The 22,139-nt window shown below is 28.0% G+C and overlaps 2 protein-coding genes across 2 annotated transcripts in view; both read left to right on the forward strand.

Moving 5' to 3' along the window:
* The window catches only part of LOC100197343 (repetitive organellar protein), an 84,836-nt gene extending 83,312 nt beyond the window's left edge, over nt 1-1,524 (forward strand). Inside the window, exons 15-17 of the mRNA XM_065820749.1 lie at nt 969-1,073; nt 1,220-1,326; nt 1,413-1,524. Of these exons, the coding sequence (XP_065676821.1) occupies nt 969-1,073; nt 1,220-1,326; nt 1,413-1,445 (245 nt within the window). The 3' untranslated portion in view covers nt 1,446-1,524. The remainder of the gene's footprint in view (nt 1-968; nt 1,074-1,219; nt 1,327-1,412) is intronic.
* Nucleotides 1,525-3,228: 1,704 nt separating this feature from the next.
* On the forward strand, nt 3,229-4,000 carry LOC136092058 (uncharacterized). The gene is made up of 3 exons (XM_065819776.1): nt 3,229-3,245; nt 3,320-3,564; nt 3,663-4,000. The coding sequence occupies exons 1-3, from the start codon at nt 3,229-3,231 to the stop codon at nt 3,998-4,000; spliced, it is 600 nt and encodes a 199-aa protein (XP_065675848.1).
* The last annotated feature ends 18,139 nt before the right edge of the window (nt 4,001-22,139 follow it).

Raw genomic sequence — 22,139 nt, forward strand, 5'->3', positions numbered from 1 at the left:
AATCCAAATTAACCTCCTTAGAAGTTAGTGCTTTCAAACCTTTTAAAAAAGCATAAGAAACTGTGCGAAGCAAACGTAACCCCACATTCATAACAAATTTGTAATTTTATTTACATTTTAATTTTCGACAATTTGTCTTCTAGCTTTTTGAAGAACAATTAGTTGACATTAAAACTATCCATACTATAATATAAAAGCGAAAAATTTGAGACTGGTTGAAGTTGTTTATTTTTCTAACAATTTTTCGAAACGGAGAAGAAGACCTTCTGCACTATGCCTCCCTACAAACAATGTCTTCCTCCCAAACTTTGTCACTACTTGCTGGAATGATTGATACATCACATAAGCGTATTTTTTTTTTTTTTTTGTATTTCACCTTCCCAAAACCGAGAAGGCCACTACAGATGAAGAGGCTACTTGTGGTTATAACCCTCACTCAACTCTATTACTCCGAAACACGAAACTTGACAAACATTGCCGCTGCGCGGAGAAACAAGTTGAGCGCGGTACTACCAGGGACGTGGCGGGAATCGAACTTGGAACCTCTTGCTTATGAAGCGAGCGTTTACCACTACACCACTACCGCATAAATTATTTTTTTGTCTTCAATTTAGTTCTTTCACTAATCAAAATGTATGAGGCAAGCTATTCTATTCATTCAAAGTAGTTTTTTGAGTACAAAGGGCTATTCCAAACACATAAAACATCTCCTTGCCCTTCCTTTTTATTTACGCCCCGCATTTATTAAGCACCTGAGAATAAATAATTGATACAGAAATAGCTGTTTTTATAATAAAAAAGCAACGAAAAAATGTTTCGGTTTTAATCAATATATTAAAAAATAGAGATGACAATGAATTACTGTTACGTAATTAACTGCAATTCGATTCAAAAATTTGCTAAAGCTTTAATGGAGTTTTGAATTATTATTATTTGATTTTTTATAATTGTCTTAAACTCCTTTCTAGCTTTACATAATGGTTTTGAAGAACATATTGGAACTGTGGCGTTTATTGGGTTTGTTGATGGTAACGACGTGGATGTTTATGTTGGGTTAGTAATGGATGATGATGGTTTGTGTTTTATTATACATTTGTTATTTTTGTTAAACTTGTTTTATCGTAAAAGACAAAAATAATAAAACTAGTTGTAGAAAATATAAATAGTATGTAAGTAATAAAGATATATATAATATTATAAAAATGTGACTTTTTTTTAGTTGGTAATACTGATGGAAAAATAAATGGCAAAAGATACTTTCGTTGCGAAGCGCAGAAAGGAAGATTTGTTCGCTTCAACGATATCCGAAAGTATAACGATATTTCTGTAAGTTATTTAAAAAAATTTTATTTTCTAAAATTCATTAAAAAATAAATAATTTTGTTCACTCAGATACGCTTTTTTATATTTAGTATGTGGAACCAGTTTTTCCTAACGCAAGTTGAAGTTTAACTCAAAATTCGTTCAAGAACATTTTATAATGCTAATGCAGTTTCGAAAAAAAATCTAAATTATAGTCTGAAATCTCTTTTATAGTTCATATATTAAGTTAACTGACAATTAAGCATCAGCAAAAGTTTTACATTAACTCTTTGCATCCTCGTCTTTTTTTTTTTTTTTTTGCTGATAAAGCAAGTTGAAGAAGCAGAACGTCAAAAAAGAAAGCAGCGTCCTTACTTTTTTTTTTTTTTTTGCTGTAATCAAAAAAAAAAAAAAAAGGTAAGGGCGCAAATTATTTGCTTCAATTACATTTGCTGACTGTACTATGCGGTCTAAATATGCCGACTTGCTGGTCTAAAGAGCTAAATTTGCGTACTTAATCAACTAAACTTTGATAGGGGGTAAGGAAGAGGGTATCACTATTGGCGCCTGCTTGAATGTACAGTGGCTTATAGTGATACATAAGATCCCCTAGCACTGAAAAATATTACTTGATTAACGCGACGTTAAAACCCTCCAGTTAAACTGAACACTTTTTAACGAAACAATAGTTTATATACTATATATAGTTTAAATACTTGACTTATACGACTTTTAATCATGAAATAAAAAAATGTAATGTTTGAGCTACCAAATCCAAACGGTTTAAAAGTAATGACGTTTCGAAATTAAGCCTAAAATGTTCCTTTTTTACCATATTCGCCATTATGGATTTGGTAGTTGTACATTTTAATGAATAATTTAAAATATAGTGGATGAATGTGGCTAAATATTGGTACCTGACCATTTTTGAAGGCGTTGAATTCAAAAGTGTAGAGAAAATAATGAAATTGAAAATTTTTGATAGAGTTGCCCAAGTCTTATGGATTCAATTTTTTTTTCCTAATCTTTATAAAAAAAATAGTTTTGGTGTCTTAAAGCATTATAAAGATATGTCATTTTGAAATTTAGACAAAAAATTCCTTTTTTTGGCCTCCGTTCTCAATTATAGAACATATAACGATACTTTTTGTGTAAATAATTTAGGTTCTAGAGGGAGGTAAATGGCTGAAAATTGGTATCTGATTTTTAAAGTTGTTGAATACAAAGATGAGAGAAAATAACCCAAATCTTAAGATTTGAGAACTATTTTTTAATTTTAAAATTTCAACAGCCAAACTTTCTGTTTCGTAACCATGGTTTACATTTTACTTGTTTCTGGAGTTGCCTTACTTTAATTGTGAAATAAGAGGTGCTAAAAAAGCTTATATCTCTAAAAGAAAAGAAAATTATATTTCTTTGCATAACTTGCATATTTATAATCAGTATTTTCAAAAGTATTCATGGAAATATAATTTACAACACAACACATTGAAAATATATTTTTTTACTTATTAATTATAATAATTTAACTTAACATTATTACTTATAATAATTAAATATTGTTTCAAAATATTGGTCGCATGCTCAAATTTTAGGTCGCATGCTCAAATGTTGTGTTAAAAAATGAGAAACTAAAATACAAACTTTATTGAAAATAATAAAAAACCTGTTTTATTGAAAAAAGCTCAAAAATTAAAATTAAAATGAATAACCAAATGTTACTAAAATTGAAGTTGATATCTGACGAGATAAAAGCTGTTTGAATAGAGTTTTATCTTCTTTGGAGATTATGTTACTGACGCCCAGAAAATATTAAACGGTGTTTTAACGAAAGAAATGATATTCATTCTTGGAACCCAGCAACTATCATCCCGCTTTGACCAGTAGTACGACCAACTTTTTTTAATTCGTTAAATAAAAATTGATATGTCTAAATCAAAAGAGTTAGTTTCGATTGCTATGATGAGAGAGCTACTAAATATTCAAAAAGAAACAATTTTGTCTTTTTTTCATGAAGCATTATCGAACATGAGAATGAGAGGTTTGACAACTTTCAATCTAGTTTTAAAGAAGTTCGGCGAGAACTCGACGGAATAAAATCTGGATTAAATTTTGTTGGCGATGTATTCAACGATAAAGCTAGAGCAGTTGAGGAAAAAATTAATAAAGTTCACGACGATTTATCAAATGTACGAAAAATGCAGGGTAAAATATCTTCTGACAATATTGAGTTAAAATTAAAAAGCATTGATATTGAAGACCGTAACAAAAGAAACAATTTAACAATTGACGGGGTCGTTGAAAATAACGAAGAAAAGAATTGGGAAATCACAAAAAAAAGGTAAAGCAACTATTTAAAGATAATCTTGGTATTGAAAAAGATATTATAATTGATCGGGCTCATCGAGTGGGAGTAGCTAATGATAAACGAGAGCAAACAATTGCCTTGAAGCTCCGGGATTACGAGGACAAAAAAACAATTTTGGAAAGAGCAACAAAATTAAAAGGAACTAATATCTTTCTAAACGAAGATTTTAGTTTTACCACGCGAAAAATTCGAAAGGAACTTTTTGATCAAGCGAAGATACATCGTCAAAATGGCTATTTTGCGAAAGTTGTTTACAACAAACTTATTGTTCACGAATTTCGAGAAAACACCCGCAACACAGATGTTATTCCGACATGCGTAAACGAGTAAGCGTTTTGAGTATTTTAGTTTTTAAATATTTATATTATATTAAATATTTTTAAATTATACATTTTTTAAAAATGGCACATTTTCTACAGAAATTAGATTTTCACAATTTAAATTTAGACTTTTTTGAGGACAACTTTATAAATAACCTATCCGAAGAAAATATAAATATATTTTTCAAGAAACTCAAATGAACTTAATTAACACACCGTATATTGATCCTTTTGAATTTAAAGCAATAGCAGATGATGGCTCATTTTCTGTATTACACATAAACATTAGAAGCATGCAGCAAAATTTTGATAAACTTAAAGAATTTTTAAATATTTTAAACTACACGTTCGACATCATATCTATTTCAGAGACTTGGCATGATACAGAAAGTTCTCTTGAATTAAATTCTTATTATATATTACCATTTTATAAACTAATAAGTCAATCAAGAGGTAATGGGAAAAAAGGAGGAGGATTAGGAATTTCTGTCTTAGAAAAGTATGCTTTCAAGATAAAAAAAATACTATGCTTTTCAAATGATAATTATGAAAACCTTTTCATTGAAATTATTAATAAAAAATACCGAAACATTTTAGTTGGATGTGTTTATCGTCCATCGAGTGGAAAAATAAAAAATTTCGAAACTTTTATCAAAAATACGATTATGAAAATAAATAAAGAAAATAAGACATTATATATAACTGGTGACATAAATCTTGATGCTCTTTCTAACACAAAATTTCCAAAAATAAAATCTTTTTTTGATATGCTTTTTAAATTTAATGTCTTGTCAACTATTAATACACCAACGCGAGTAACAAAAACCTCTGCAACAGCAATAGACAATATTTTTATCAATAATTATTTAGAAACAACATTTGAAACCGGTATATTATTGACAGATATTAGCGATCATTTCCCGATATTCATAAAAATAAAAAACTTTAAATCTATGTCTGATTGTCATTCAAAAATTATACATTTAAAAAAACGAAATTTAAAATTGAGTAACACTAATAAATTAACAAGTAGACTAAAACAAGAAACATGGAACAACGTATATAAATCTAAAGATACTAATGAAGCTTACAATGCCTTTTTAAGTAAATTTTTGGAGTACTTTAATGAAACCTGTCCAAAAGAGATAATAACAACTAAGTCAAAAGCAATTGCTAATGGATGGATAAATCGTTATTAAAGTCCTCAAAAAAAAAGCAAAAACTTTACAATAAATTTTTGAAAAATAGAAACAACGATAATGAAAAAAATTACAAAAATTATAAATTTTTTTACCAATATCTCATTAAAAATGCAAAAAAAAAAAAAATACAGTAATCAAATTAACAAATGCAAATTTGATAGCAAAAAAACATGGTCCATCATTAATCTCATAATGGGAAGAGAAAAACTAAATTCACCTTCTCTTCCTTAACGAATTATTATTCAAAATAACGATATATTTTGTCAAAAACTAATTTCAGAAGAATTCAATAAATATTTTACAAATATTGGTCCAAATCTTGTAAATAAAATTGTACCAACATCTGTATCACTTAAAACCACGAATAATGTTACCATGCTTGATTATGAATTAGGCTATGAAGATTTAGAAGCAGCAAAAAAAAAGGCTCCAGGATTTGATGAGATGTCTAGATTTGATGAGATATCTAATTTAATTTTTGAATAACAATCAGACATAGATATAGTTATTGCAAACAAACACAGTCTTAATAGACCCCTGATTCATATACTTAAGCTCTCATTAAACTCTAGGATATTTCCGGATGTACTTAAATTGGCAAAAGTAATTCCATTATACAAATGTAATGATCATTCTGACATTACAAACTACAGGCCTATATCAATACTTTCTGTATTTTCAAAACTCTTTGAACGTGTAGTTTATAATAGAATCTATGATTACTTCATTAAAAACAATTTTTTTTACCCAAATCAGTTTGGCTTTCAAAAAAATCTCTCTACAGAGCATGCAATCATTGAAATAGTAAATCAAATAACTAATGGTTTTGAAAATAATAAATTTACTTTAGGAGTGTTTCTTGATTTATCAAAAGCATTCGATACAGTGGACCATTGCATTCTCTTAGATAAATTAAGGCATTACGGAATAATAAATAAAACTTATTGGATTAAAAGCTATCTTACAAACAGAAAACAATATGTAAATTATGTCCAATCTGGAGTATTAAATGTCATATGTGGAGTCCCGCAAGGATCCATTCTTGGTCCACTTCTTTTTCTAATATATATAAATGACTTTTGTAATGCATCTTTAAAAATGAACTCGGTCATGTTTGCAGATGACGCAAACTTATTTCTCACCAACAATGATATCAAGAAATTATATGCAGACATGAATATTGAACTGTGTAAAGTAAACAACTGGTTTAAGGCAAACAAACTCTCACTTAACGCTGAGAAAACAAAGTATATACTATTTCACAAAAAAACACAAGAAGAAAATCTTCCTTTCAAGTTGCCTAACCTATCTCTAAATGATAAACTAGTAAATAAGCAATCCAATATAAGATTCTTAGAAATCTTTGTTGATGAAAAATTATCCTGGCTTCCACATATAATATATATCCAGTCAAAAATCACCAAAATAATAGGTTTGATGTACCGAGTTCGCTCCTACGTCAATAAAAATAGTCTTAAATTAATCTACTTTGGGCTAATTCATAGCTTCATCAGCTATGCAAACATTACATGGGCAAGTACTCAAGCGGCAAAGATTAAAAAAATTTATAGTCTACAAAAACATGCCTGCAGAATCATTTACTCAAAAAATAGGCGTGAACACGCTAAACCCTTAATGAAAGATATGAAAATGATGAATGTGTTTGAAATAAATATCTACCAGCATTTAATTTTCATGTATCGTTATAATCATAATATCTCTCCTATAAGCTTTAATAACAAGTTTACAATAAATAAAAATGATAGCTATAATCTTAGAGCGAATATGTCCAACACATATAAACTGCCTCGGATAATAAACAAATATTCAGAGTACATCATTCTATATCGAGGTCCAAAAGTATGGAATACTATTCAAAAAGGATTCAAAGGTACGGTAATTTCGTTAAGTTCATTCAAGTTTTTAACAAAAAAAGAAATTTTTAAAATATAAGAAACGTTTTTGGTTAATGATACTTTAAATAACTTCTCATAAATCTGTTTTTGTTTTATTTTTACTTTTGTTGGTTGCTTATCAATTTTATTAGCGAATTACGCGTTTTTATTACGATATTTTATTGAAATTTTATTACGTATATTGTAACATATTACGATATTTTTTTGAAATCTTGTTATAAGGGCTCTATGAAAAGATTGCGATAACGTACTGTCATCCTCATCTTCTTTGAGCCCCTATCTGTTTTACTTATTTTATTTATTGAAATTTTATATTACGAAGTTGTAAAATCTTATATTATATTATAACAGAAAAAAAAAAAAAACTTAAAAAACTTAAACTTAAAATCATCATTATTTTTATCAACTTCAAGCTAGTAAAATTAGTCGTATTTGCAAAATAGGTAAACATAGTCAGTATTAATAGTTTCAAATTTATGTTCATCGAGGAAGTCAAATGTTAGAGCAAAAATCGTCATCATTTGATACTCTTTTCATTTTATAATTAAATGAAAAGAAAGTATAAATTGATGGAAACTTTTTGTCCAAGGAATAGAAGCTGCTAATAAAAGTCTATCAGTAAGTTTGTTTCTTACTAGCTCTATTTCTTTTGCAGTGACGTGCACAAATATAAAAACAGTATTACAAGTTCTATAAAACCTTTGCTGATTTTATGCTGTTCAACCATATCAGGTTATGCTATGATGCCATTTTGGTCGTGTTAAAACTTCCTATTTTGAATTTTGTGTTTTGAAACTGAAAGCTCTTTTTCTGCTTTTCTGATAGACCAAGATTTTGGGGTCAATGTCAAAATTTGAGTTTGCTGCCTTCTGTTGAAAACTTTAAGTTTTTCTTTCATGCATTCAACAAGAAAGCCAAGATTGTCAGGTTTGGTTTGGATTTCCTTTAAAACTTCATTGTTGTTTGGTGCAACAAAATAGGATTCGGTGACATACAGAGCAGTTGCAAGTTTCTTAATAACTGCTTATTCAACAAGTTTCTTCAACTTGTTTTATCTTACTCTTTCTAAGTGAAGGCTTTTTAGAGGTTTTTATCTTCCTCTTTCCAAGCTTGTTAAAGACACTTGAAGTTCACACAAAGTACTGTTGAGCAATGATTTTGCTGATTCCAATATAATTTCTTTTTCATATTATCTTTAAGTAATTTTATCTCAACTCGTTCTCTTCTGATTCTTCTCTTGATGCTAATTTAAGTCTGCATTTTGGACAAAGCTTATTACATACCCAGCTAACACAAAATGTTCAAGTATGCTCGACGAACATTGCAAACGTTTAAGCACGTTCTACAAACGTTCATAGAACGTTCTTGAACGTTCGCAACGTTTGTTGAACGTTTTGTGTTAGCTTGGTAGGTAATTTGTTGTATCCAAGTTAATTTTAAGAATACTGCCTATAAAAATGGAAGAACTCTTTTAATATGTATAAAAATGTTAATAAAACCATGTAAAGTTTAAAGTTGTATGTCATTAAATAGTGCACTCTCAGAAATCAGCTAAAAGTAAGGTTAAAAATAGCTAACTTGAATTTGGCTGCCAAAAATATCATAATTGTAACTCGCAACACTTTCACAAAACAAAAAATTGTGATTACTACTTTTTATAACATTGTTATGAGTATTAAATACAGCACTGTGTTAATTTAGTTGCATAACGCTTCAAATAAACATGTTTATAATTAAAACAAATTGTTGATTTGACATTTTATTATTGATATCCATGTCCTCCACATTAATACTTCTCTTTCATATTCAGAAATACATTCAAAAGATTCCATTCCAAGCAACGATGTATATGTTTCAAGATGATATTCACTTTTTAGCTAGATTCCAATGGAGCACTGGTGGCTGTTTGCCATTACTGAAAAACCAAATAAGACTCAGTAGTTATTAAATCTAAAATTAAAATAGCTTATATGTTCATACAACTGATGTTTCAAAACTATATTTAACATTATACTATATTGTTTATTATTGTACTGTATTGTTTATTAACTTTGTACTGTATTGTGTCAGGTTTAACAAATTTACTTTTAGGAATATTAGATGTAAATAATCATTATTTACATCTAATGTTCCTAAAAGTGTTATTGTTAAACCTGATACAACACCATCATAATATTCATTATGATGTAATTATTTGATGATGTACATTATGCATATTATTATGCTTATACATATTTTATGCAATTATTTTATACATTATACATTACGATTATTTAAACAATTATTTTATACATTATTTATAAATATACATTATGATATAATTATTTTGTAGATTACAGGGAATTAATCCCTATATATAGCTTGAGTATTATAATATATAAATATATTTTGTTATCATTGCTAAGTTGAAAACAAATGCAACTACTGTGTACAAGAGAGTGAATAGAAATTGATGAAGACGACATGCTGCATGAGCTGATTTCTATTACAAAACGTTGTTCTTTAGATGGTTGGTTTTTTTTATCAATGGTTTTATGTCAATGGTTAAAGAAAAAAAATAATTTTTGTTAAGTTTACATTTCAAAAATTGAAGCAGGTTTTGCCATAAAAAATAGAAATAAGGTCTGCAATTTTTTGCTGCCCTTATAGACTTCAAGGTCTGCAGTTAGGTCGGCATTGCCGAGTGCCGATCGTAATTCCGAGGGCTGATATATATATGTATTTATATATATATATATATATATATATATATATATATATATATATATATATATATATATATATATATATATATATGTATGTATATATATATATATATATATATATATATATATATATATATATATATATATATATATGTATATATATGCATATATGAGTATATGCATATGTATATATGAATATATAAATATGTATATATATATTTTTTTTAAATACACTCATATTTATATATATATATATATATATACTATATATATATATATATATATATATATATATATATATATATATATATATATATATATATAGGTGTGTGTTTATGCATACATAAATATATATGCGTATATATATACATATATATATGTACATATATATATATATATGTATATATATATATATGTATATATATATGTATATATTCGTATATATATATATATATATATATATATATATATATATATATATATATATATATATATATATATATATATATATATATCGTATGCAGGGGCGCACAGAGACTTCATGATGCCGAAGGAATATTATAAAAACATTTACTTGATGTCGCTTTCCCACCCTAACAACTACCAAAATAAAAAATAATAATATAAATAATGTTTCTATTATTCACAATATATATTAAAAATTCTGTATTTATGACAGTTCACGAACAAAACAACTAAACACAAAAGAAAAAAAAACATTTTGCATTTGCTATCAAGTTTTAATGGTTTTATACCAAGAATTTACGAGCTTTTATGGCTGCAAAGTTGAAAGTTACAACATCATAATTAACTTTCTTTGCAAGATCTGTTTCAATTGAAAAGATAAGACAGTCGTTAAGAAAATCTTTTCCTATAGTAGCTCTTTGGGAGTATTTAACAAACTTTAGCTACAGATACTGTCAAAGTAAAAAAGATACAAAGACAGATATCTATATAGCATATCTATATAGATATCTATACAGCGTCAAGATAAGGAAGGAGGCGTGAACTTCCTGGTTATATGCACTTCCACGGTGCTCTGTTAAAAGACTGTTAGGACTTCTTAGGGCACCTAAAAAAAAAGTATATATATCTATGGAGTTTTTCCTTTAAATCCATTTGCATTAATGCCATTCTGAAAATCTAAGAGCCGATCATGTGTCAGTAGATAGCGTCAAACAGACAAAAAAAGGCGGAACTCATCAATAAACTTGTCTTTATTGAGATTGTTTGAATACAGAAGCACGGGATCTTTAACTTTTCCTAATTGTTTGTTAAGTGCGAATTGATGTCAGGCAAATACCAAATGAAATAAATTATTCTATATTGCTGTTTCAGAGCATGAAAACTCTCTGTAATCTGATGAAGGAAAGTAACAAATTGAACAATATTTATATTTTTATTGGATGTTTTCAGTTTTTTAAAACATTTAACACTTAACTTTGGGGGATATGGCAAGCCCTATTTTCCTCCAACAATAGTATATGGTACTTCTTTAGTTGACGTAATTGTACCGGATTCATTCAGATTTTTTAGCATTTTTTGGTATGCCCTATAAATTTCTCTATGCTCCAGCACATGATTGGATTAATAGAGAAGACTATCAAAACATGAAACTGATTATCGACAAACTTTTGGTGGTAAATGAGGCAGCAGAGCGTGGTGTAAAGGTGTGCCATGACTTTCTCGGTGTAAGTAGGGATGAGATGTAGTTTCAAGATGATCTCAAAGTAGTAGAATCTGATAGACAACGGATTCCTAATCAGCAAAAGCGATTTCGTGAACAAAAAGAGAAATAAGGTTTTTAGTCCAGGAAAACGAGTAATTTCATTTAGAAAATTATACCTTATTACACCATGTAAAAAAAAACTTTTTCATAACGTCTTGTACTTTGCACAGCTGTATTTAATGTAAGAAAAACGTTTTCACGAAAAATGCAACAAATTAGGTCGTTTAATTTAAGTAGGCCATGTTTGTGTCTATTAATACGCGTGTATAGCTTATTTGGATAAGGCGTTGACTTTGTAAATTGAACGTGAGGTTCGTAATTGAATACTGACATTTTTTGGTTTTTTTAAACACGCATACAGCTGAATTTCAATAAAAAAAAATAGTATTATCAGAAAAAATCGATTGCAACGTTTGTGCTTTAATAACACGTAAAAGCATTGGGTTTTAAAAATATGTTTTTAATTTTACTTGTTACAAAATTAAAATTTCAGTTTTACACCGTTTTACAAAACGGTGTTTTTTATAAAACGGTGTAAGCCTTATCGGTTACACTGTGTAAAATTGTTTAGACCGTAAGGCTGCTTACAAAATGGCGCAAAACAGTTCAAAGGTTGTTTCAAACCTTGTTATGAAGCAGCTTTATATAAAAGTGTGTCAACGTTAGATAGTGTTAAGTTGTTTTAAATCTTCTTTTACAAAAGTGGTCAACAATTATAAACCTTGTTAGAAGCATTTTAGTGTTTAACGTTTTATTGTGGTAATATTATTACCATATATATTGGGAAAATGTCTTATTATTAATAAGACCATTGCCCAATATATATTGAATTCAATATAGTACAATGTTAACAAACACTTTTTTAACTTCGCACAAGTTACGTTTTTTTAAAAAAAGGCTAACAGCTAAAAGAACACATTTTTAGAATGAAGCTAAAATAGTGTTCAATTTGCTTAAATTAAGTTTCTTTGGTCAAATAAATTATTTGATTTAAATGACTAAAGTGAGTAAAAAATTAAATAAAAAAATCCCAATACTTTTGTATCAGGTTTAACAATTTTACTTTTATGAATATTTGATGTGAACAATGATAATTCTTATCTAATATTCGTAAATGTATAGTTATTAAACCTGACGCAACACAATCATAATATATATTATAATGTAATGTATTGTGTAGTTTAAAAGGAATTAATTTCTTTATTTAGTTTAGGTATTATAATTTATAAATATTTTTTGTTATCTATTGCTAAGTTGAACACAAATGCAACTACTGTGTGTATAAGACAGTGAATAGAAATTGATGAAGATAAGATTCTGCAATAGCTGGATTCTAATACACGACGTTGTTCTTTAGATGGTTATTTTTTTTTATCCATGTCAATGGTTAAATAAAAGAAATGTTGTTATTTAGTTTATATTTCACTAGCAGAAAGCAAACCATAATACGGGTTATGGTCGATCTGTTACACAATTAATTTATTGTGGCTGTTTTTCACAACTTAAAGTTGCAAAACCTTAACTAATACCCTTTTAGAAAAACGCATTCAAATTAAAACAACTAAACCATTTGTAAAATAAATATAAAAAATATGAGGAGGTAAAATAATTTACCAATTCAAAATTATTTAAGCAGTTATTTAAAATTATTTGAGTAGTTTACAACTGACATAGGTCATACTCGACATTTCTAATTTCAACAAAACACGTTTTTAGTTACAAAATAATAACACTTCATCATGCTTTAAATTGACTAAAAACTAAAACTAAATTCTTTTATACTTTTTATAACATGAACTTTAATTAATGATTAAGATTAATATGAAGTTAACTTATATTATACAGAAGTTATTAATTTTTTGGTATCCTCTGGATTCATTTTTCTTTTAAAAAGAAAATTGTCTTAAAAACGTTAAAGCACGCAACTAAATAAATTTATTATAAATAACGAAGCAATTGAGTACAAATACATTTAAAACAAAAAAATTTTAATTTACAATCAAAAAAGTGTATAAAAAATTTAAAAAAATATGTAAACTTTGATCTTTTATATTGCATTAATGCGTCATATGACAAACCTAAAATAAAAATTGTAACAGGTAAGTAGAAAAAACAAGAAAGAAAAAACAAGCAAAATGGAAAACAATTTAACTGCCTTACACTGATTACACTGATAGAATGAAGCATCATTTTATTATGATAATTGGATAATGAATCAATTTAACTATATTTAAGTTAAATTGGTGAAAAAACAAATAAAATTTTAATTAAATGAAAGACCAAAATAAATCGAATATACAACAACATATTATTAAAAAAAAATTAAAAATTAAAAATTTCAAAAATAAAAAAAAAAATCACCTAATAAAAAGCATCTACAAAAAGTTGTAAATATCTTCACTGTTAGAAGACACTTACAACTTTTTGGTTGCTGTTTTTTCTTTGGTGTCTCTCAACACCCCGGTATGGATGAGCCCTCCATTTAGAAGGAGAGCTCATCCATAACGCCATTACTACACAACTTATTAAAAGACCTATCCAAGTGAGGCCCTGGGTCTTGGGTGCGATAATCTCTGTAGTGCTCAATTGTTAATGAATCTAAAATCAAAAAAGCTCTCGAATGTCAACGACTCTAAAATTATAAATAGAAGAATATAATAAGAGTTATAAATATTCGCAATTTTATTTAATCAAAATAAAAGCATAACCTCACCATTTTCACAGGAAACAGAAGACAATGCCAAAAATATTTTTTAGAAAAAAAGAGTAAATTAAAAAAGGTAAAACATGCGAAAAATTTTATTTTAATAAAAATATGAGTAAAACGCGAACAGTAAAAAAAGTTCATATTTATTAAATAATTCTTTCACCTTTTGCACATATTTATCCATACAAAATTCATAAAATATAAAACAGCCTACCAGTTATATTTCTACCAGACACTAAAGACAAAAAAATATACCTCAGAATAATCGATAAAATAATACTTACATATAAATAAAAACATATTAATAGTTTTATTGCCTATTCCTCTCATTTCCTTCATAAAGTTGTCTAAAGTAAGAATAAATATAACTGAAGCTAAAACTAACTAGAAATAAATTAAAAATAACTATAACGAAACCAAAACCATACACTAAAATAAACTTTAAATCATAATATCTGTATATCAGAAGACAAAGGTCGGTTGTCCAGTTTTTTGTGAAAATGAGTTCTGTATGAGAACTTTTTAGTTTTTTTAGTATCTACAGTGGTATAATCAATTTTCAGTATCTACAGTGCTATATCCTACGACAATGTGAAACAAAGTTAGGACAATATAAAAAAGGTCTGGTGTTCCCATAACGTTCAAAGGAAAAACGTCTGTTGTCCAGAAATGACTTTTCACTTTTTTTATTTATTTTTCGTCAAAATTATATTTAATGTGCCTTAAGATAAATTAAATAAAACACGAAAAAAATTACATAAATTTAACCATCAAGAATAAGCCAATACATACTAATTATTTTACTACTTTCTCTCTCCTGAACAATTTCTAAAATGTGACAACCGATCTTTGACTTCTGAGGTACAGATATAAATGCTTCATTTATTTAACTATACTAATCATATAATTTGTACTTAGTTTTTGTTCCAACTCTCCTTGTAGAAAAAATAAAATAAAGCTAAAGTACTTGAAGTTACAACTGCACAATACAACTGTAACTTAACTTTGTGAAGGAAGATTATAGCGACGTCTATCTTGGCCTTCAAGTAAAGATATTTTTACAACTGAGACTGAGCAATTTTCTATAGCTGCTTGATGAATTTCTTCATTGTTCACTTTAACCATGTTTTTAAATGCACGAGCAAATAGGTTCTCTTCACTAATAATAATTTGCGATCGAAACATTAAACCACTTTAGCAAAGATCATTTCCATGTTGTTGCATTCTAAAATTTACTGCTGCAAGTGAATAATGGATGTATAGTTGACAATATGTCGGCGGAACGTCTTGATTTGGCTTAAGATTACCTATACGACGGAAAACTTAAAAACATAATCTAAAACATGGCAGCCCATGATTTATGGGTTGAACTACAATAACTTTAAATGAAGCAAAAGAAAGACAGGCATTATAATTTCTTAATATATTTAATAAAATTCAGATTGGCATTTCCATCTGCATGTTTTCCTTAAAATAAACCTTGTCGAAATGGTGAAGGTTGCGAAAAAACTACCTTTCATTATGGTAACATAAAAAATGTGTTTTATCAGGAAAATATTTTAACTTGCCTAACCACTCCATCCTCATTTGGGTTTAAATTATTTGGTGCTTGCCAAGCAGCATAACAAGCATCTTGTTGATTATTAATTTCATTTCGCCTAAGACTATCTCTTTCATTTCTGCGACGACTAACTTGCCTATTAACATTTCCGTTTTTTAAAATAATATCTGCTTCTGGCCTAATATCATCAATTTAATATTCGCTTTTAATTGAAAGTAGTAACAAAAAATCTTTTCTATGTAATTCTTTTTCTATTCTAAATAGCACACAAAAATAACTTCTAAATGTAAGAAACTGTCGTTTAAAATAAGTTTTAAAATAATCTTATGACTTTTAAAAAAAAATATATCAGCTTGTAGATGATTTTTTAAAAAATATAACCTCTAAAATTTTTTATTTAAGAAAATTATTCTAAATAAATAAATTAGCAAATAGTAATAAAAATAATTATTAAAAATCTGCAACTCAAATAATAAACATACTGCTAATACAGAAAAATTAAAAAAAAAAAATTGCGGTAAACCTTTTTTGCAAACTTTAATATTATTTCTTTAAAAAAATTAGTAGTAAACGTTTATAAAAAATTCATGAAACTTTAAAATATTTTGTTCTTCTATACCTCATAAATACATCATCTGATAAATCTAAAATAAAAAATGTAACGAATAAGTAAATAAATAAGAAAAACATTACATAGAAAAGATGGAAATCAATGTACCTTATAGAGAAAAGCTGTTGTAATTTACCAGAGTAGTAGTTTTTAATTTATTTCATGTCAGCTTTTAGAAAATAATTTATACTGGTACATCATGATTCCAAAATATTTATAGCAAAATCATGTAATGAACAGCGCTAAAAACAAAAAATCAAATTGAGATAAAAAAAAGTAGTATATATGACAAAACAATTTGTCTCGGCTTTTAGTTTATAAAATAATTTGTCACAAAATAATTTGTATTGCCTTTGAATTTTTAGTTTTATAAAACATATTGTATATATGGCAAAATAATTTGTGAATGATTAAAAGCAGTGAGATCTAATAATGAAATTACCTATTTATCATTTTTAACAATAGACATTAACGTGAAGGTTAGCCAAATGTCTATCAACTCAAAAGATTACAAAAAAACAACAACAACATAACAACAACAGACAACAATAGCACACACCATCAGTTAATATAATATGTATATAACATAACTTAAGTAACATGATATTCGTAAATAACAGAAAATAAGTAACAACATTACGCAAAATATTAAAACTCATTATTATATATTTTCAGAATAATTAATAATAAAGGCTTGAAAACACCTAGACCTAAAGCAGAAACAGTTTGACACTAAACACTATCGTGTAACCCACTGCTATAAGTACATCACTTGGCTGGCAAGGTTGACAAATCTTGCTCTACACGTTTACCAAGTCACAGCACTTTGAAAACATGGAAACAACATAACTTAAACATATGTACCAACTATAAACACAATTTATACATTTTTCCTTAAATAAACATATTTAAACACATTTACAAAACAATTATATAACACATATTAACACATACACAATCAATAAAAAAACACTTTAGATTATTATAAAAACATATCGATAAAACAACTATTAAGCAGATATTAGCATATCTTATCAAAAAAGCATATATGCAAACAATAAACATGTGCAAACAAAAATTTTAAAAATGGCACGAAAAAATTCAAAATTTAAAAGATTCAAAGTAAATAAAATATATAACGGGTGGTCCAAGATAAGTGGCATAGGTAGTATTTTTATTATAACGTTATTTTTTTAGCTAGAACAGTAAATTTTTTTAAAAAGATTTATTATTAAATTCTCTATAAATCTGTCTTGATGGCTTTGTTTTATGGTTTTTAATTTTATTTGTAAATAATGAAATCTAAAGATTTGCAAAAGCTTGTACTTTCTAAATACCAAAGTGATGGTCCATCAAAAATATTTGCTGATATTAAGGGATATTGGGTTATTGATATTGGGTTTGATATTTGGGCTGATATTGGGGCTGGATATTGGGGCTGGATATTGGGGCTGGATATTTGGGCTGATATTGGGTTTCGTACAATAAATCGGTGGTGTCAAATGATATGAGAGACAGGCTCTATCGAGTTAAAATGTCCATCAGGTGGTCCAAGATCAGTTCAAACAAATGCAAACATTCAAAAAATCAGAAGTCGTCTGAAACGTAAAAAGAGGATTTCATCTCGAAAATCAGCTAATGAACTCAATATCTCCAGAACCAGTGTTCAAAGAATACTTCAAAAGGATCTCAATTTGCAGGCATACAAACAAAGAGTTGAACCATTGCTTACAAATGTCAAAAAGTCTAGAGAATTAAATTTGCAAATTGGAAAAGAAACAATTTTCGAAAAGAACAAACACTGAAAATTCTGTTTTCAGATGAAATTTTTTTTGATTTAAATGGTATGTACACTGCCCAAAATGATCGCATATGGTCCACTAATCGTAATGAAGCTAATGGTGATATTAATGGTAATGGTTTGGTTGGGAGCTTGTTCAAAAGGTGTAACACCACTGGTTATTTTGGACAAAGATACAGTAAATCATGACTGGTATATAAAAAAAGTGTTGCCAGTGGCCTTGAAATATGGAAACAAGATGTTCGGTGATGATTGGACATTTCAAAAAGATGGAGCAACCTCACATACGCATCATTTAACTCAACAATGGTGTCATGATAATTTTCCTGCTTTTATTGACAAAAACCACTGGCCTCCAAATTCCCCCGATCTCAATCCTTTAGATTACTCAATATAGGATGAATTCGTTCACCAAATGAAATAGAATAAAATTAAATCAAAATTAACATTAATTCAAGAACTTAAACGAGCTGTAAGAAACATTAGAGTAAATGTAGCTTTAGAAAGTTGTACTAGTTGGACCAATTGCTTATGTCGTATGTCAAAAAATAATGGAGGCTATTTACATTAAATAAATCATGTCATTTTGTAGAGAATTTAATAAATCTTTTTAAAAAAAATTCACTTTTCTAGCTTAAAAAATAACAAAAATATGATAAAAATACTACCTATGCCATTTATCTTGGGCCACCCGTTGCATATACAAACAATACTCTTTATCTTCATTTGTTTTAAATCATAAAAACTGTAATCTTCATAACAAAATTTAACCTTTGCATAAAATAACATGTGAAATGTCATGTCAGAGTTGGAACAAAATTTTAACTTATTTTTCTAAATTTTCTAAAAAAGAACAAAAATAGTCATAGTATCACAGAAATTTTAAAGTACCATCAAAAATAGTCATAGTATCACCCTCCTAACTAACCCCAAAATAAAAAGAATAAGAAAAATAAAGCTATTATTTCTAGTATTCACTTTAAAAACTCTGTATTTAAGAGAGTTCAAGAGTTAAACAATTAAACACAACAAAGACAAATAAAAACGTTATCCGATTTGCAATAAGGTTTTTATGGCGTTTACCAAGATTTTATGAGCTTTTCTAGCCATAAAGTTGGAAGTTACAATATCATAATTAACTTTCTTCGCAAGAAGAAAAGTTAATTGCGATGTTGTTTCGATTGAAAGGACAATCCTTTTCTATAGCAGCATTTAGGGAGTATTTGACAAGAGCTAACCTCCTAAAAGATCTCTCACCTTCAGTCACAGATACTAGCATAGTAAAAAAGATATGAAGACAAATGCATTTCTGGTGAAAATTTCCTTTAAATCCCTCTGCATTAATGCTATTCAGAAGATCTAGGGTCCGATCATGTGTCAGTAGATGGCGTTGAACAGACGAAAAGTGATAGAACTCATCAATAAACCCATCTTCATTAACATCATTAGGAAACAGAAGTTTCTTGACTCAACAATTCTTGACTGCTTGTTAAGTCTAAATTGATTTCAGGCGTAGACCAGATGAAGGAAAATAATCTACATTGCTGTTTCAGATCTTAAAGTCTCTCTGTAATCTGATGCAGTTTTCATTTCTTTATTAGATGATTCTAATTTTTTATTTGGCAATGATAATTTTTTTTTGTCTGATGATGCTCTTTAAACATGATGTGCGGGGAAAACCGACCTGGATCCCCCACCCTTTGTGCCAGGCTTGGCCTGGAAGGCGTGCCATTTCAAGTTTTTATATGATCTCGCAAAAAATATTATGTTATAACCATTTGACCGCGGTATTTAACAAATGGGCTAAAAAGATTGATTTTTAATTACCTTGAAAATAAATAACTTCGACACGTTTATTTTTACTAACATTTTATTTAAGCAAAACGCTGTTAAATAAAGGAGCTAATGATTATAATTAAAGTATAATTCAAAGTTGTACAAGTTTTTACTTATAATATTTAATTATATGAGATTTTATTATAAGTAACATAAAAAAAAATTATAATAATAAAAAATAAAATATTATTGGCGACGACTTTAAACAGCAACGGTCTCTTTAATAAACTTTATATAGGAATCATTAAGTTAACTCACTCGAAAAGTAGAAAGATTTTGTTGAGAAGAAAAAAAAGAGACGAACTTTTTTGAAAGCCGTTTGAATCGAATAACTTTGATCTTTACTAATGTTTTTATATTATTGAAACGCATTTAAATAAAGTAATTAAACACTGCTTATGTTTTTTTATAAAAATTTTGTTGACGATATATATATATATATATATATATATATATATATATGATGATGATGATGATGATGATGATGATGATGATGATGATGATGATGATGATGATGATGATGATGATGTAATTCCCTTTTACAGAATTTTAATTTGTTTAATGAAGCGAGACCAAAAGTATATAAAGAATAAAAAAAATCAAATAGGTTCATAATAAATGGAAACAAAAAACAAACCATTAAAACAATTTCAAACAAGCTCAACGGTGGCAGTAGTTCGACCTTATAAACCTGATCCTCCAATAGATAACGGCGGACACATACTCGCATGGCAATTTTATTCGACCGCATGAAGTCTTTTAATAAAGAAAAAATATTGACGATATTAGCGCTTTTAAGTCTTTTTATTATTATTTTGGGTGGAGGTTATTTATTTGGAGCGTTATTGGTAGTTTTCATTTTACTTGGAACAATGATGGGATTATGTGTTTGTAATAAAATAAAAAAAACATTGTAAAGATTACATTATATATTATAACAAAATTATTTTCCAATTGATTGATTCCGTAAGAAATTCCACCTGACATAGCTCCACCCAAAACAGCTCTTCCAATCGTAGGCAAAAGAGCTGGTAGCATTGCGGCTAATATGGGTAGAAATTTTCCACGCATGCGTTTTCGTCCAGCGCCTTTTAAAGGTGGTAAGTAGACTCTACCTTTTCCTTTTTTTTTTCCAGCTCCTTGTAAGGGAGGTAAATACGCTCTTCCATGACCTCTTTTTTTATTTTTTATTTTACACGTGTTACAATAAACATTTTTACGCATTGCGTTGTTTTTGTAGATAATTTAGCGCGTAACCTCCTACGTCTGATCTAAGTAAACGTTTGGCAAAATTTTTAACACACGTTTTAAATTTTCCTTTGCCTCTGTGATGTCGAAGTCTACGACGATGTCCGCTTCTTCTTGTGCGCCTGCGAGCCATCAACACAAGAAGAAAAAAAATAACAAGATCTTGATTTTTAAGATTTTTTTAGATATAAATACTCGTTTGCTTAAAAAAAATCAATACAAATAGGGTTCGTTTAATAAAAAGTAAAATTGTTTTATGACAAATTTAAGATGATTTAAATTTGGTAGGAACATAGGTTATTTGCATATCGTCTGCTACCCCAGTTTCTACAAGTGAAGCTGGATATTGCAGATACATAGTAAGTACACCTTTAATTTGATCTGTAAATTGCACGTTGATTTGAAACGAATTGTTTCCATAACAGCTGGAGGTTTATCGTTGACGAAATTGAAATCGCTAGTGGTGTCGATGACTAAAGGTTCTGCAGTGTTAGTAGTGCTAAAATATCGACTAGGATGTCTCAAAAAACCGTCATCGTCAGCATTGTAATAATCTGCAAAATTAATAATATTAAAAATAGAGGGTATATTTTCATTACACCAAGAAACATAACGTCTCCAAAGTTGCCATTGATTATCTTGTTTCGTCACATCGTATTCGGTACTGTCACCCGCTAAATTAACAAATGTTCTTTTAAAATTAGAAAGAGTCACTTTTTTAATTATATTACAAGCCATTTCGACTGGCGTTAAACAGTTTTTGTTTAAATGATCGCTTCCTTTTTTAGAATGAACGCAAAATACAATGCTGTGTGGTACAAGATCTGATGTTTT

The sequence above is a fragment of the Hydra vulgaris genome, chromosome 15 (assembly GCF_038396675.1).
Source record: "Hydra vulgaris chromosome 15, alternate assembly HydraT2T_AEP".
Taxonomy (NCBI): Eukaryota; Metazoa; Cnidaria; class Hydrozoa; order Anthoathecata; family Hydridae; genus Hydra; species Hydra vulgaris.

What these genes read in the sequence shown, in the direction of transcription:
- LOC136092058 (XM_065819776.1), top strand. An exon ending in AAGCATTGATATTGAAGACC is followed by an intron (nt 3,565 to 3,662) that starts GTAACAAAAGAA and finishes AACTATTTAAAG; the next exon opens with ATAATCTTGGTATTGAAAAA.